This window comes from Eubalaena glacialis, chromosome 16, assembly GCF_028564815.1.
Source record: "Eubalaena glacialis isolate mEubGla1 chromosome 16, mEubGla1.1.hap2.+ XY, whole genome shotgun sequence".
Taxonomy (NCBI): domain Eukaryota; kingdom Metazoa; phylum Chordata; class Mammalia; order Artiodactyla; family Balaenidae; genus Eubalaena; species Eubalaena glacialis.
In genome coordinates this window covers 72,134,388-72,148,539 of record NC_083731.1, presented here as the reverse complement: position 1 = coordinate 72,148,539, position 14,152 = coordinate 72,134,388, and the positions used below count along the sequence as shown (strand labels likewise).

Here is a 14,152-nt window from a genome sequence, read left to right as displayed (position 1 = left end):
AGGCTGTCTCCCAGGCCATAGTCTTCAGTAAGCCTAACCCCAAATAAAACATAACTCGCAATTTTTAGGTTGTGTGTTTTTCTTCAGTTGACATAAGTTTTAGATTTAATGCCATTTCAACTTAAATCCCAAGAAGGTTATTTTAAAGAACTTGAAAAAAAATATTATTTGGAAGAATAAATGGGCAAGGGCAGTGAAGAACACTTTCAAAAAAAGACAGGGTGTCTACCTATCTGATTTTAAAACATACTATAAAGAAAGGTACAGCTGGGACAGAAGGTTAGATGACCATGTCAAAAGAAAGAACACAAAGTGCAGAGAGAAGTGGATCATAATCTCTAATTATGAATTTAAGTTACCATAAGGTGGCATTTGCACTTCTTCTCTGGCACTGATGTCCTTAGTCCATTTTTCTATTGGTTTATTCACTACTTCCTTACTGATTTATAAGAGCTTGTGGTGTATCCAGGATACTAACTCTTTGTTAATCATACATGTGGCCTTTTAACTTTGTTTATAATGTTCTCTGATATACAGAATGTTTAAAGGTTTTGTTTGATGAAATTATATCAATTCTTTATCATTTCTCACTCTTGGGTGGGGGGAATATAACTTAGAAGACACCTCTTCTTTTCCTCTAGAATTTTATTTTTTACATTAGAATATTAACATGGAATTTATTTTATTGTAAAGTATGAGATGGAGATCTAACTTATTTTCATAATGGCTAGCCACTGATTTAAAATCTTTTTTCATATATTTAATTATTACATATATTTAGATTTGTTCTACATACTTCTATTTGTTCCACTGATCTGTCACTTCCCCCACCAATTCAACACTTCACAATTTTCAATGTTTTAGAATATATTTTAATATTTGACCACACAAAGCCTCCATCCTAGGATGAAAATGGGAAAAAAATATCCCCAAATTTTATTCACCTTGGACCCAAAATCTACTTCGATTAAACACTGTGTTCCTATTTAAAAGAACACTCAAACTGGACATTAAAATTTGTAAAGCATAGGTTAAAAAAAAGTTTCAGGCAGTTAAATTACTAGTGCTAAAATTCCCTAATAAAAAAATATAATAATGTTTGATAGGCTATGCAGCACCCCTTGTGTAAGAGCTAGGCATTTTTGCAGTGTCACCCTTTCCTGTGCAGAGCTGCACCTGCAGACAGGTGAACTGCATCGGGCTGAGCTATCAGGCTGCTGATACCTGAGTGTGGTCCCCTGTGCTTGCTCTGGGGACTCTGCCTGTCTGAGCTACACTCCCAAGTCTGCAGGGTCTTGGCACCTGGGAACACAGAGGTGGTGGCAACATCGCTGCCCTCTGATCTGGAGTTTCCAGTGCTGATAGACAGAAACCCAAGGTGGACACACAGGCTCCACCTAAGAGTTTTTTCCTGCTAAAACACCCCCTCATCACAATTTCCTAAAAGAGCCTGGCTATTCTAACTTGTTTATTCTTCTAGACTGGGAGATCACAGAACTCTCTGTAGTTGGGAGAGTAACATTAGAGGCTTTTACACAGACAGGCATCCCTCACATCTGAACGTTTGCTACACATTATCTGAAACTCATGGACCAAATACATTTGGATAACTTGATATTCCTCACTATCTGAACTCAGGAACTGTATAGATTCAGACAGTGAGGGACAGGTGTATCATGGGGGCTGGGACATTCCATATTATGGAAGAGTCCATTGGTCTCCATCAGTAGTTGCGACCAAGAACAATGAAGATATGTAGGTCTCCCCAAGGTCTTTCTACCGGGTCTAGCAGGCCTAAGGACTCACAGAGACTGACTCAACGAGAATTCTCAAAAATGAAACTGGTAACCAGGAAAGGTTCTATAGAAGGAAGCCGAAGAAAAATTATAAGCCAAGAATACATGAACTACGACTAACTCAAACCAACAGTGGCAGTCTCGCCAGCAATCTCCAGGCTCAGCTCCACCCGGGAAGGGATTGCTAAGGCCACAGCCTCTGCAGGGCTGTCTTCCCAATGCTTCTCTTCCCAGAGACGGTCTTAAAGCTCACCAGACAAGGGCAACCCACCCAGAGGATAGAATCTGGGGTAGTCAGATAGGATGGCCAAGGAACACGTTCCACCACTAAAGAAATGAGTGAAACTGATAGAATGAGATTCACTAACCCTATACTTCCATTTACAATCCCCTTCCAATAGGGTATGGTCTATGTTCTGGACTGGCAACCAATTTATGGTGCTGGCTTGGAAATTCCTTCCTCTTTTCTCCTTTGATCAATAGTTTTCATTGCAGTTTACTATTTTAGTTCTGCCACTGTATATCAGATGTGTAGATGTTATTACTGAGTCCAGTGACTGCATACCTGAACTGACCAAAACAGAAGGGGAGTAGATATTACCTAGAGGCTTGGTAATGGACTTGGAAAATGAATGGCTTCATCACATTGTCTCTGGATGGTGTGACTGGATATAACTTTCGGAGAAGTTTGGCAGGATGTATATTTGGGATAGCCAGAATGCATTACTGGGGACAGCTTCAGAATGTGAAAAGAGGAATAAGGATGTCTGTGTTGTAAGGGAGGGGTGGCAGGCAGGCAGCCAGGGAATAGGATGTTCAGTGGACTTCTTTAGGGTATCCATTTGACTCACAATCATACACAGGGATAAGCCCCAGCAGGCATGTTCATACTATGTGACTCTCTTTCCCTAGGCACAGCTGACAGTCCCAGAGGACCTACCTGCCCATCTCCCAGATATACAGAATTCAGAATAGAAGATTTTAGTTCAGATTGGGCTGGTTTCTTGAAGAAGGAGATGTAAAAACTGAGAAGCTGTGAGGGTAGCCATCTTCTATCCCATTATCAGGAAAACTGGACCAAAGAAAGAGAACAAAGCAGATTCTCTGAGTGCTGTCAAAGTTTATGATGGCTTCTCAGGCCCTATTTCCTGGCTCTTTCTGATAAATGCTATAGCATCCATGTTCCTGGGGTCTGTGAGTGTGGTCTCCCTGCTTTCCAGTAACAAACATCCCTTTTGCTTAAATGACATCAAGTTGATTTTGTACTATTTGTAGCCAACAAGTCCTAATTAACACTGGAAGTACCATGACCTGATCTCTGTGTAGGCACGTGTGTACGTAGGTGCGTGCGCACATGTGCACTTGAGAGTGAGTTCCGGCAGCAGAGTGGAAAGTGGACTGCCCTGCCTTCACTGTCTTCTACCTGGTTCATTCTGATAATCTCATTTCCCTCCTTCTGCTTTCCCTGTCATGACTCCACTTCATTCTTCACGTTGCTGCCAGAGTGATCTATCTAAAATGTACATTTGCCCATGTTTCTCTCCGGCTAAAAACCCTTCTCTATCACCTAAAGATCAGAAGCCAAGCTCTTTAGTGCTACATACAACCCAATTCATTCCTTCAACATATACTTAATGAGAACCTACTATGTATAGTTTTAGGCACTAGAAATAAAGCAGGGAATAAGATGTGAATTTCAACTCTCATGGAACTTACATTTTAGTAGTACAGAGACATCAAACAAGTATTATTTCCAGATGTGTTAAGTGCTATGAAGAAAAACAGAGCAGGGGAAGGAGGCAGAAATTAATGAGGGTGGGGGAGGGCTCTTCTAAACAGGATGGGCAGGCAAGGCTGTGGAGGGTACATTTGAACAGATATGTGAATATGGTGGGGGCTTAGAGGACTCACAGTGCAGTGAGGGGTAGCAGAGTCATCAAGATGGGTAGGGCTGGATCAGATCAGGACATGGGGTACACTGTAGCCACAGTAATATTATTCTGAAAGTAATGAGAGACTATTGGAGGGCTTTGAGTAGGAGAATCACACTTACTTTTTGTTTTTTAAAGATCATTTCGGCTACTGTGCAGGCTTGTATGTATGAGAGGCTAGAGTGGAAGCCAGGAGACCAATAGTCCAGGCCTGAGATGATGGTGGCTTGGATGGCAGTGATGGGAGCGGTGAGAAGAGGCCAGGCTTGAGATATATTCTGAAGAGAGAACTGATTGTCTGACTAATGCATTAGCTGGGAGGTAAGGAAGAAAGAGAGGCACAAAGAATGGCACTGGGGTTTTGGTCTGAGCAACCAGGTGAATGGAATGGGGAAGGCTGGTAGTGGTTGAGCAGGTTTGGAGGGTGTGTGTGTGTGCAGGCAAACAGGAGTTTTCTTTGGGACATACTCAGTTTGAGATCGTTCCTGGCATTAATGAAGTTGGTTATACAAGTCTGGAGTTTGGGGAAAAGGTCAGGATGGAAGTTCATCTCCAGTAACTCCTCATCTTGCATTCTGTATACACACTACCTAAATGAAATAGTCAACTGCTTGGCTTGTGGTTGCCACATCTGATGTTTTGTGGCTGGTGCATTTTTTCGAGTCTTCACCTCTTTCTGGACCACCTTTTCAACCTTTCTATCTCTGGGTGACTCTTTCTCTTTAAAACTAAGATAGGATGTTCCTTGACCACCAGGCTGAGTTGGAGGAGCCCATCATGTGCGACTCTGTGGTTCTCAGCAGGTCACACACGAGTTGCCTATTAGACTCTCCAGGGCAGGGTCTGCCTAATTCGTCTCTGCATCCCCGGCACCTGGCGCTGAGCCTGCACACGGTAAGCGCTCTACATCTGTTGAAATGAAGGGAAGGAGCCCAGTCAGAAGGCTGTTGCCTCACTTAAGGAGAGGGCCACAGACTTGAACTACTACATGGAAAGGATGGGATGGTTCCAAAACGTTACATTCTCTGTGGGAACTTCTCAAACTGCTTCCTGAGACCTAGCTGACCACTTCTCTTCAAGAGGGGTCCCCCTCCAGCCTTCCTCCCCAGAGCACTTCTCCGACTGCATTGTTTGAGGGGCGGGTGGAACCGCGCTGGGAGAGTAAACGCCCAGGCATTTCCTTCGGTTTTCGGTTTTCGTTGCTGGCTGTATTCCTAGCGTTGTAGGACTGTAGCAATGGGCTGTCCCATTAGCAGTGGGTGAGGTAAACAGTAAACGGTAAACCGTAAACGGTAAACGGAAGGCAAACCCGCCCCTTACGAGAGGCCCTGGGCAGCGGTCTGGGCGCAGGGCCGCCGGCGGTGGACGCCCAGTGGCCGAGGGGCTGCTGAGCCAAGACCTCAGCGCTGTCTCGGGAGGCGGGTTCGCGGGCCCCCAAGCGGCGGCGACCAGGGAGCTGCCCTGGGCCCCGACTGCCCCTGCCGGACCCCGCCTTCCCCGCCTGACCGCCCCCCGAGCAGTACTCACCGGTTGGGAGGGGGACCACATCCCGCACAGCCCGCGCCTCGGACCGGCTGGCGCCGCAGCTCGACTCGGGCTCGTGAGGTCCCGCCGGCTCCATGGCTGCGAACTGCGCCCGCGCAGCCGGAAGTCCGTTTCGGCGAAATCATGATGATTTATTTCCCCTGCCCGGGGGAAAAGTCCCGAGCAGGAAGAGACACCTCGGCTTTGCAGATACAGTTCTCAAACGGAAACTCGCAATTTCTCCAAATCTGAGTCTGAATTTGAATTGCTTTTTAAAAAAAAAAATCATGCCAGGAGCTCCCCACCCTGCGCCCACTTAACCGATAGTCGGAGTAAAGGTGGCCGAAGCCCCTGGACTCAGCTGGAGAAATGATTGTTCTTCTGAGGGTTTATCCATTATTTTCTAAAAACTGTATCACACCAAGTCTGGCCTAAACAGGTCTATCATAAACGGACGCAGAATTAACAGAGTAATTCCAGTTGCCAGTCGCAAGCCTTTATTTAGCACCCATTGGGTACACAGCACCATACAAGACAAGGTTTTTGGTGCATGGAACAAATACACATGTAGAGAACACAAACGCATATAATTAAATTACAGTTAAAAAATAAGTTGCTCTGTAAAAGAAGCATGTAATAGCTGGTGGTTTGCTGAGGAACTAATCAAAGGAAAACTCCTGGAGGTCTCGCTTTTTGAGCAGATTTTAAAGAGAGGAAAGGAGGCAAACTGGGGACAGAAAAGAGAACAATATTAAAAAGGATAACTTGGATAGTCTTGACAAACACAAATGGGTTACAGAAGCAAGAGTGTGGAGCTGCAAAACGGGAGAAAAGAACACGCTCTGGCAGCAAAGTTTTTTTGCTTTCAAGCAGTAAGATGGAAGAGTACTCCTTGCCAGGCCAGAAAGTCCTAAAGAGACTGGATAAGAAACTGAATAGCTCAGCTAGGTCAGGTGAAGCAGCTGAAGAGCCCCTTACCTGTGGGAAGAATGCAGTCTTAGCCGGAGGTAACTCCTGGAGGAGACAGTATGTCTCTCACAAAAAGCAAAGCCCTTACCTTGGAATGCACTTTTTCCCAGGCCTGAGGAATGTAAAAGAGATTAGCAAAGCTATCTCAAGCCAGGAGACCTCAGGGAACTGAGAGTCCTGGTTGTTCCTTATGGCTGGGGGCTGTATGTCTGCCTGGTTAAGGGAAGATAATGTTCAAGGATAGTTGTTGTAAACTTGTTGACGTCCATGATAGTGACTGAACTGAGACGATAAACAATTCTATGGGTTCATTGTCTAATAATGAGCTCCTCTTCTATCTATATAAGATTCAGTAGATTCTATATAAAGTGCCTTGCAACCATCAGTTGTCTTGGTCCTTCTGACCCCATACTCACGGTACTATTCAGTCCCTTACCCCTCTCCGTCGGGACCTGAAAGACCCCCTGCGGTGGCTGGACCATCGCACTTACCCCGCTCTCAGTTTATAATCTCAGCTTTTCAGTGTTCCACTCTTAAGGATGAGCAGACTTAACACATACATATGGAATCTTAAAAAAAAATGGTTCTGAAGAACCTAGGGGCAGGACAGGAATAAAGACGCATAGAGAATGGACTTGAGGACACGGGGAGGGGGAAGGGTAAACTGGGACGAAGTGAGAGAGTGGCATGAACATACATACACTACCAAATGTAAAATAGATAGCTAGTGGGAAGCAGCCACATAGCACAGGGAGAGATCAGCTCGGTGCTTTGTGTCCACCTAGAGGGGTGGGATAGGGAGGGTGGGAGGGAGACACAAGAGGGAGGAGATATGGGGATGTATGTATATGTATAGCTGATTCACTTTGTTATACAGCAGAAATTAACACACCATTGTAAAGCAATTATACTCCAATAAAGATGTTAAAAAAAAAATCCCTTATTTAAAAAAAAAAAAAAAGAATGAGCAGACTGCCAAGATCACTAACTGAGGAAAGCCTAAAACATGAAAGACAAAGACCGAAGGACACATACAGGGAAAACACAGAAACAAACCTTGCAGGTCACAGAATATTCAGGAAGAAGAAAATATAGATATGAATGCCTGTATGTATGTTACACTATATAAATAGTATTTTCAAAGAGATAAGATACTGCAACCACGAACCAAAAATAGGATATTGAAGAAAAAAAACATTCAGAGAAGAGAGCTCTAGAAATTTGAGACCAAAAAAGAAACCTAACCAGAACAAAACCCAATCCCCACCCCCCAAAAACCCCCCAAATGAAAACCCAACACAATAGACAAATTGGGAAGATTAAGTTGAGGAAATCTCCCAGAAAGCAGAGCAAGAAGACAAAGCTGGAAATTAAGAGAAAAGATAAGAAAATGAGAGAACCAATCCTGGAGGTCTAATGTCTAGACAAATAGGAATTCTAGAAAGAGACAACAGATAACAGACAACAGAACTATTTCATTAAAGAAATAGTTCAAGAAAATTTCTCTGAAGAACAAAGTTTTCAGATTGAAAGATCCCACCAAGCACCTGGTATGAGGAATGAAAATTGACTCTTACTGGGAACAGAACATTGGAACAAAGAGAATGCTATAAGCTTGAAAAAAACTGGCCACGTATACAAAAGATAAAGAACAGCTGGCTTTATCTGACTTCCAACAGTCACCCTGAAGGCCAGAGGTGAGAACATTTTCAGACTTCAAAGCAGCAACACTGGAATGTAGCAGATGTGTTCAAAATTGGGTATGGAAGCTACTCACGAACTCTGAGTACCCATACCCTGCCAAAATAGCAATCAAGTGTAAGGGTAAAAATAACATGTTCAAACATACAAGGGCTCAAAATATTCACCTCTCATTTTTCCCTTTCAAAATCTACTGGAGGATGTGCTTCACCAATATGTGGGAGTAAATCAAGGAAAGGGGAAATAACGGGATTTAACTAGAAACAGACCTGACATAGGGAAGACAAAGGGAATCTCCAGGACGCTGACGGAAGATGACAGCTGTGAACCAGTACAGAATGAAGCAGATCAATATGTCCATTTCTGCACAAAAACATTTTCCATACTTATCAAGTGTCTTCACTTTATTTTAGTGCATTGCCTAAAATGCCTGCATCTTTACTGTGAATAAATGGACTTCTCAACTTTCCTCATCTGTCTACAGGCTGTTGGGTTATAATTTTTTGCTCCCTTTCCTAGCTCTTTGGTTTTCCACTCTCTAAACCAATTTCAAGTTAAATTTTTATTTAGTTCAATATTTTAAAGAAATTAATCGGGTCCAAACTTAGAAGAGATTTTTGTTTGAAAGGTAACCAAACTAAACCCAGAATCAAGATCAAAAAAAAAAAGAAAAAAAACCCTCAAAAACCAGAGCTACTTTTAATTACTCCTTTTTGAGCTAGTATTCCCACCCTGGTTCCTAGTGGGAAGTTCCTGGCAGCCACATGTACATCTTTGTTATAGATAAAATTAGTTTTAACTCTTGGAGATTCTCATCCTCTTTCCACTAGACAATCATGGTTAGGTAACCTAGAGCAAAGTAACTCTTTCCCTTTTTCTCTAGGAAAATAATTTGCCCATCATGCCTAGGACAGTCCAAGGGTCTGTTTCAGACTTTGCAGTTCAGTAGAATTGTTTTGTTTTGTTAAGTGAAATTCTTGCCCAGCACAATCTCTTCTGGCTTAAATAAGCCATGTCTGACTATTTTCTAAGTTTCCTTTTCTTAAGGCTCTATTCTATCTAGAACAAAAATATTCTAATTCCTTCAAGTTTCTATTCCCTCCTTTCCTGACTGTGTTTATGTGGAAGGAGTGAAGAGAATCTGTGGAAAAGAAACTGAGTAGCAAAGAGTGTGCCAAAACCTTCCCCACAGGAGAGCTTCTCCCCCTTCTCATTCAAACGGACTGATGGGACACTTTCATGGAGCCAGATACAGCTTCTCCAACTAGCATTAAAATACTTGGAAGTAATATGCATGAAGTGAATTTCGACAGATTCTTCAGGCTCTGTTGCCCACCTTATGGTTCACAACGGTAAATTATTTGCCAGGAATTAAACATAAATAAATTTTGTAGGTAAAGATGTGAGCTTTGGCCCTTTGGGGCCATGAAAGTCAAAGATAATTCCAAAAGCAATAAGAAGTGCTGAAATCAATTGTGACATTTGTCTTTTTTTTTTTTTTAATTTATTTATTATTATTTTTTATTTTTGGCTGTGTTGGGTCTTCGTTTCTGTGTGAGGGCTTTCTCTAGTTGCGGCAAGCGGGGGCCACTCTTCATCACGATGCGCGGGCCTCTCACTATTGCGGCCTCTCTTGTTGCGGAGTACAGGCTCCAGACGCGCAGGCTCAGTAGTTGTGGCTCACGGGCCTAGTTGCTCCGCGGCATGTGGGATCTTCCCAGACCAGGGCTCGAACCCGTGTCCCCTGCATTGGCAGGCAGATTCTCAACCACTGCGCCACCAGGGAAGCCCCATTTGTCTTTCTTAATATATAATTTACAAATAAGTTACAAATTATATAGCAGTATTTCATATAAAATATACACTTCCATCCTACTCATGTACAGTTGAACAGCAGTAAGAATAAAGAGATACCCTATGCATATGAAAATGTCCTTATTTTGTTCCTAGCGTTTCTAAGTAATGCAAATGGACCCCCCAACAAGGGTAAACTGAGAGGAATTCTCTTGATGGATCATAACTTAATTCCACTGACCACTGGGGTTTCTTTTGCATGGCTCTAATTTCAGCTTGATAAGCTAATTTCATGAACAGGCACTAGCTACAGATTTATAATATTTTTTTCCTACACTTATTAACCCCACATTGGCAGAATATTTCTTTTTCAGGCATAGTCCCAGCTTCATAACCATAATCCCATGTTAGTTCTGTTCTTGCTTTCACATACCTAGAAAGTAGAAATTTTAAAAATAATCATAAATTACCCTGAATAACTACCAAATGAACCAAATTTGATTATATCAATTTTCATATTAACATCATTAACCATCCTCAAAAATATGGTTTTCTCTCTCTCTCCAACACCAACCAATTAGGAATGCTCTTTTATTAAGAATAATCATTTAAGTTTTATTTCAAATCTACTAAAATCGTAAGTAAGAAGAAACTTGTCAATATCCACAAGGAAGGAAGTGTGTTTTGCAAACAGTGGAACCCAGTAATGTGATGAGGCATGTGGTGTGGTAGTTGGGGGCAGTTTGGACTCAAAGATGTAGCATTCTGCATCATTTATCCTCTGAACTGAACTGGCTGAGGCCTGCCATCCTTAGCCTTTCCAGGCATTAACTCTAAGAGGAGATAAGAATGAAAATTTCAGCTATTTAAAATTTTATTGACCACAAACAGTTTGGGATAACTGAATATTCTAGGGTGCCAGATATGTGGGGCTATAGCATATATCTTCTTTTAATATTTTTCTATTGTTATTTTTAAAGTCACAATTTCAAAATTAATCATATAAAAAAATTTTTCAAACCTGTTAGTGAAGAACGCCACCAATGGAAAATTTCTGTCATGTGTTTCTACAAAAACATTCTGTACCAAAAGATTTGGGCAACAACTATGCTGTTAAAAAAAATAAACACAGAGGTTAGACATAGCATAAAGTTTGATACCTTGTTCTTTGCAGCATTAGAATACCATTCTGTTTCCAACACAGGTAACTTATTTTTGTTTATATCCTTTTTTTCCTGACTAGTATATAGAATATCATAGCTCATTACAATTTTGTTGACGGTAGGAATCCATTCAGAAAAGCCGTTTTGACACTCTTACATCTTTCCAGTAGAAATGCAAAATGGTACAAACCCCTATAGAAGATAATCTGTCAATATTTATCGTTATTATAGATGCATATCTTTTGATTCAGCAATCCAGTATCTGGAAATGTATCCGACAGATATATCTGCACATGTATCCATGTGTAAGATTATTCATTGAACATTGTTTTTTTTTCTTTTTTTTATGATGAAAGCTTTTATTATTTATTTATTTATTTATTTATTTTTTGGCTGTGTTGGGTCTTCGTTTCTGTGCGAGGGCTTTCTCTAGTTGTGGCAAGTGGGGGCCGCTCTTCATCGCGGTGCGCGGGCCTCTCACTATTGCGGCCTCTCTTGTTGCGGAGCACAGGCTCCAGTCACGCAGGCTCAGTAGTTGTGGCTCACGGGCCTAGATGCTCCGCGGCATGTGGGATCTTCCCAGACCAGGGCTCGAACCCGTGTCCCCTGCATTGGCAGGCAGATTCTCAACCACTGCGTCACCAGGGAAGCCCTGAACATTGTTTTTAACAGTAGAGGTTTGGAAACAATCCAAATAGCTATCTAAAGAGGATTGGTTACATGAACTTTAGGATATCCACACATTGGAATTCTATGCAGCTATTAATATAAACAAAAAGAACTAGGAGCTCTGTGTACTGATTAGAAAGATCTCCAGGGCATGTTGCTAATTTAAAAAAAACAAGGTGTAGGACGGTAAATATAATATGCTATCTTTTATGTAATGGGTAGGAATAAGAACATATATTTATATTTACTTGTATTTGCATAAAGAAACTATAAGAATACACAAAAAAGTAATAAAAATGATCTTACTATAGAGGGTGGAGTGGGGGAAGGGTGAATGGGGGCAGAGTACATTTTTTTTTAAACAAAACAAAAAGTTTAATATGAAGAATGTATATGACCTGAGTTTTACAACATAGTCAAACAGACCCGTTGGAAAGGGTACCTGTATAAGTAATTGATTTCTCTGCTGAACATGACCTTCTCCTTTCTCCAAGGCTTCTAACATGATGATACTATTTCCTCCTATTACCACCATTCCAATATCGTTCTGTTGCCCACTAGCTGCCACCTCTACACATTCATCTATCACCAGATTCATAAAGGGATCAAATCCCAGCAATATTCCTCAGACATATTTGCCACCATTAAATTTCAGTGATAACTTCCTGTCCACACAGTTTTTTCAATTTGGGCCTGGTAAGCTTTACTCATGGCGCCTACTTGGCAGGGTCAGAGCTACCTTGAAACAGAATTCTGTTTGGCTGTATGTATGTATGTATTCTCTAAGGCTTTTTATTTTATTTAAACTTTGAAATCATGTGAATGTATTATCTAAGTAGAAAATTAAATTAAAAAAGAAAGAAAAGCCCTGTTTTTTTCCTCCTATAAACAAGGGATGGACCCAGCTGGTGAAAACAACCATATAGTTCTAGCTCAGCCACCATTCAACATAACCTACCAGAAAGGAAGCCACAACAGTCCTTTGCTAGAGATCATTCTTTAATGATCTTCTGGCTCTCCAGGTATGTTTAATAGCTCCTAGCATGTTTGGCAATAGTGTAGAAGTAGTGAAAGTGGAATAGAGAAAAGCAGTTGTAGGGAAGAGGAAAGGAGGAGAGGATTCTGTTCCCTGTTAACCAAGTATCCTCCTAACTAGGAGAGAGAAAAAGAAAAAAGCCAAATAAACAGATTTATCTAGCAAGGAGAAAAGCTCTTTGGTTTTAAAGATTTTCCGACTTAAGAGTATTTTCTCTTCTAATGGCACCAGAATTACATGTAAAATTATCACTGAGGGCTTCCCTGGTGGCGCAGTGCTTAAGAATCCACCTTCCAATGCAGGAGACACAGGTTCGAGCCCTGGTCCAGGAAGATCCCACGTGCCGCGGAGCAACTAAGCCCGTGCGCCACAACTACTGAGCCTGTGCTCTAGAGCCTGCAAGCCACAACTACTGAGACCGTGCGCCACAATTACTGAAGCCCGCATGCCTAGAGCCCATGCTCCGCAACAAGAGAAGCCACCGCAATGAGAAAGCCCACGCACCGCAACAAAGAGTAGCCCCTGCTCGCCACAACTAAAGAAAGCCTGCGCGCAGCAACGAAGACCCAACGCAGCCAAAAATAAATAAATTAATTAATTTAATTAAAATAAAAATAATCACTGAACGTCAACTTCAAACTACTCAAAAGTCATTTTAAAGAGGTGTTGAGGGAATTCCCTGGTGGTCCAGTGGTTAGGACTCCACTTTCACTGCTGAGAGCACAGGTTCGATCCCTGGTCAGGGAGGTAAGATCCCGCCAGCTGTGCGGCGTGGCCAAAAAAAAAAAAAAAAAGGGGTGTTGAGCTTAGCAAAGGGAATGCATAAAAGAATCATGGGCCATGCATGCTTCCCATTACTTTAAGGGAAAAAGCAAAGCTGCCCATCCCACTAATTCAACCCCAGAGAGGAAGAAGAGCTCTGATACAGATCAAAGAGAAAAATTAAGGCCATATCCAGGGGTCAGTGTACTAGAGTGGACCTTTCCAAAGATGTGTGGAGGGTATCAAAGTTCCCATCCTCCTTCCACGACTCCTCTTCACTCTCCTGGTTAGGATAAGCAAGGACAAAGTGGAGCCCAGAGAGTAGGGGGCATACAGGTGGCTTCCACATGGTCCAGTTGGCCAAAGAAAGGACAGTCTATATACACACTGGGACTAGAGGTTGGAGGGGATTTTTTTTTCCTGTAGGATTCCTGGGACCGTACATTCTTTGATAAGCATGTGTGACGGTAGGAGGCAGGATAGAATAGCGGTTTGATGGGAAAGCTACAAGGTAACTCCAATTCCACCCTACACAGTAGTTATGGCCAATGATACAAGTTATCCCTCTTATCATGAAGATGCCAGGAGTCTTAGGTCTTAAACCTTAAAATCAGAGAAATCATAAATATTTCTCTGTATAAATAAAAATAAATCTCATTACATATATCCCAAACATACACAGAAACAGAAAACGACTATGGTTTAGGAATAAAAAAAGGAGTAAGACAGTAAAATGCAATATTCTGATAAATGTACTGGTTTTCTGTACTAAGCCACTAAACCACTCAAAACTTAGTGAGAGTAAGT

The 14,152-nt window shown here is 41.9% G+C and overlaps 1 protein-coding gene and 1 pseudogene across 6 annotated transcripts in view; both read right to left on the bottom strand.

Moving 5' to 3' along the window:
• SETDB2 (SET domain bifurcated histone lysine methyltransferase 2) overlaps positions 1-14,152 on the bottom strand; it is an 82,826-nt gene that overhangs the window by 28,016 nt on the left and 40,658 nt on the right. For 2 of the 6 annotated variants that reach the window (XM_061170590.1, XM_061170588.1), the window contains exons 12-13: positions 10,737-10,825; positions 9,425-9,723 (exon numbers count right to left, since the gene is read on the bottom strand). The exons of 1 other annotated variant lie outside the window; for it this stretch is intronic. In XM_061170590.1, the coding sequence (XP_061026573.1) occupies positions 9,588-9,723; positions 10,737-10,825 (225 nt within the window). In that variant the 3' untranslated portion in view covers positions 9,425-9,587. Of the gene's footprint in view, positions 1-5,254; positions 5,361-9,424; positions 10,149-10,736; positions 10,826-14,152 lie in introns of those variants that run through there. 3 more of the 6 variants (XM_061170591.1, XM_061170592.1, XM_061170589.1) reach the window with 2 other exon arrangements.
• Positions 11,581-12,223, bottom strand: LOC133076649 (small nuclear ribonucleoprotein G-like; annotated as a pseudogene).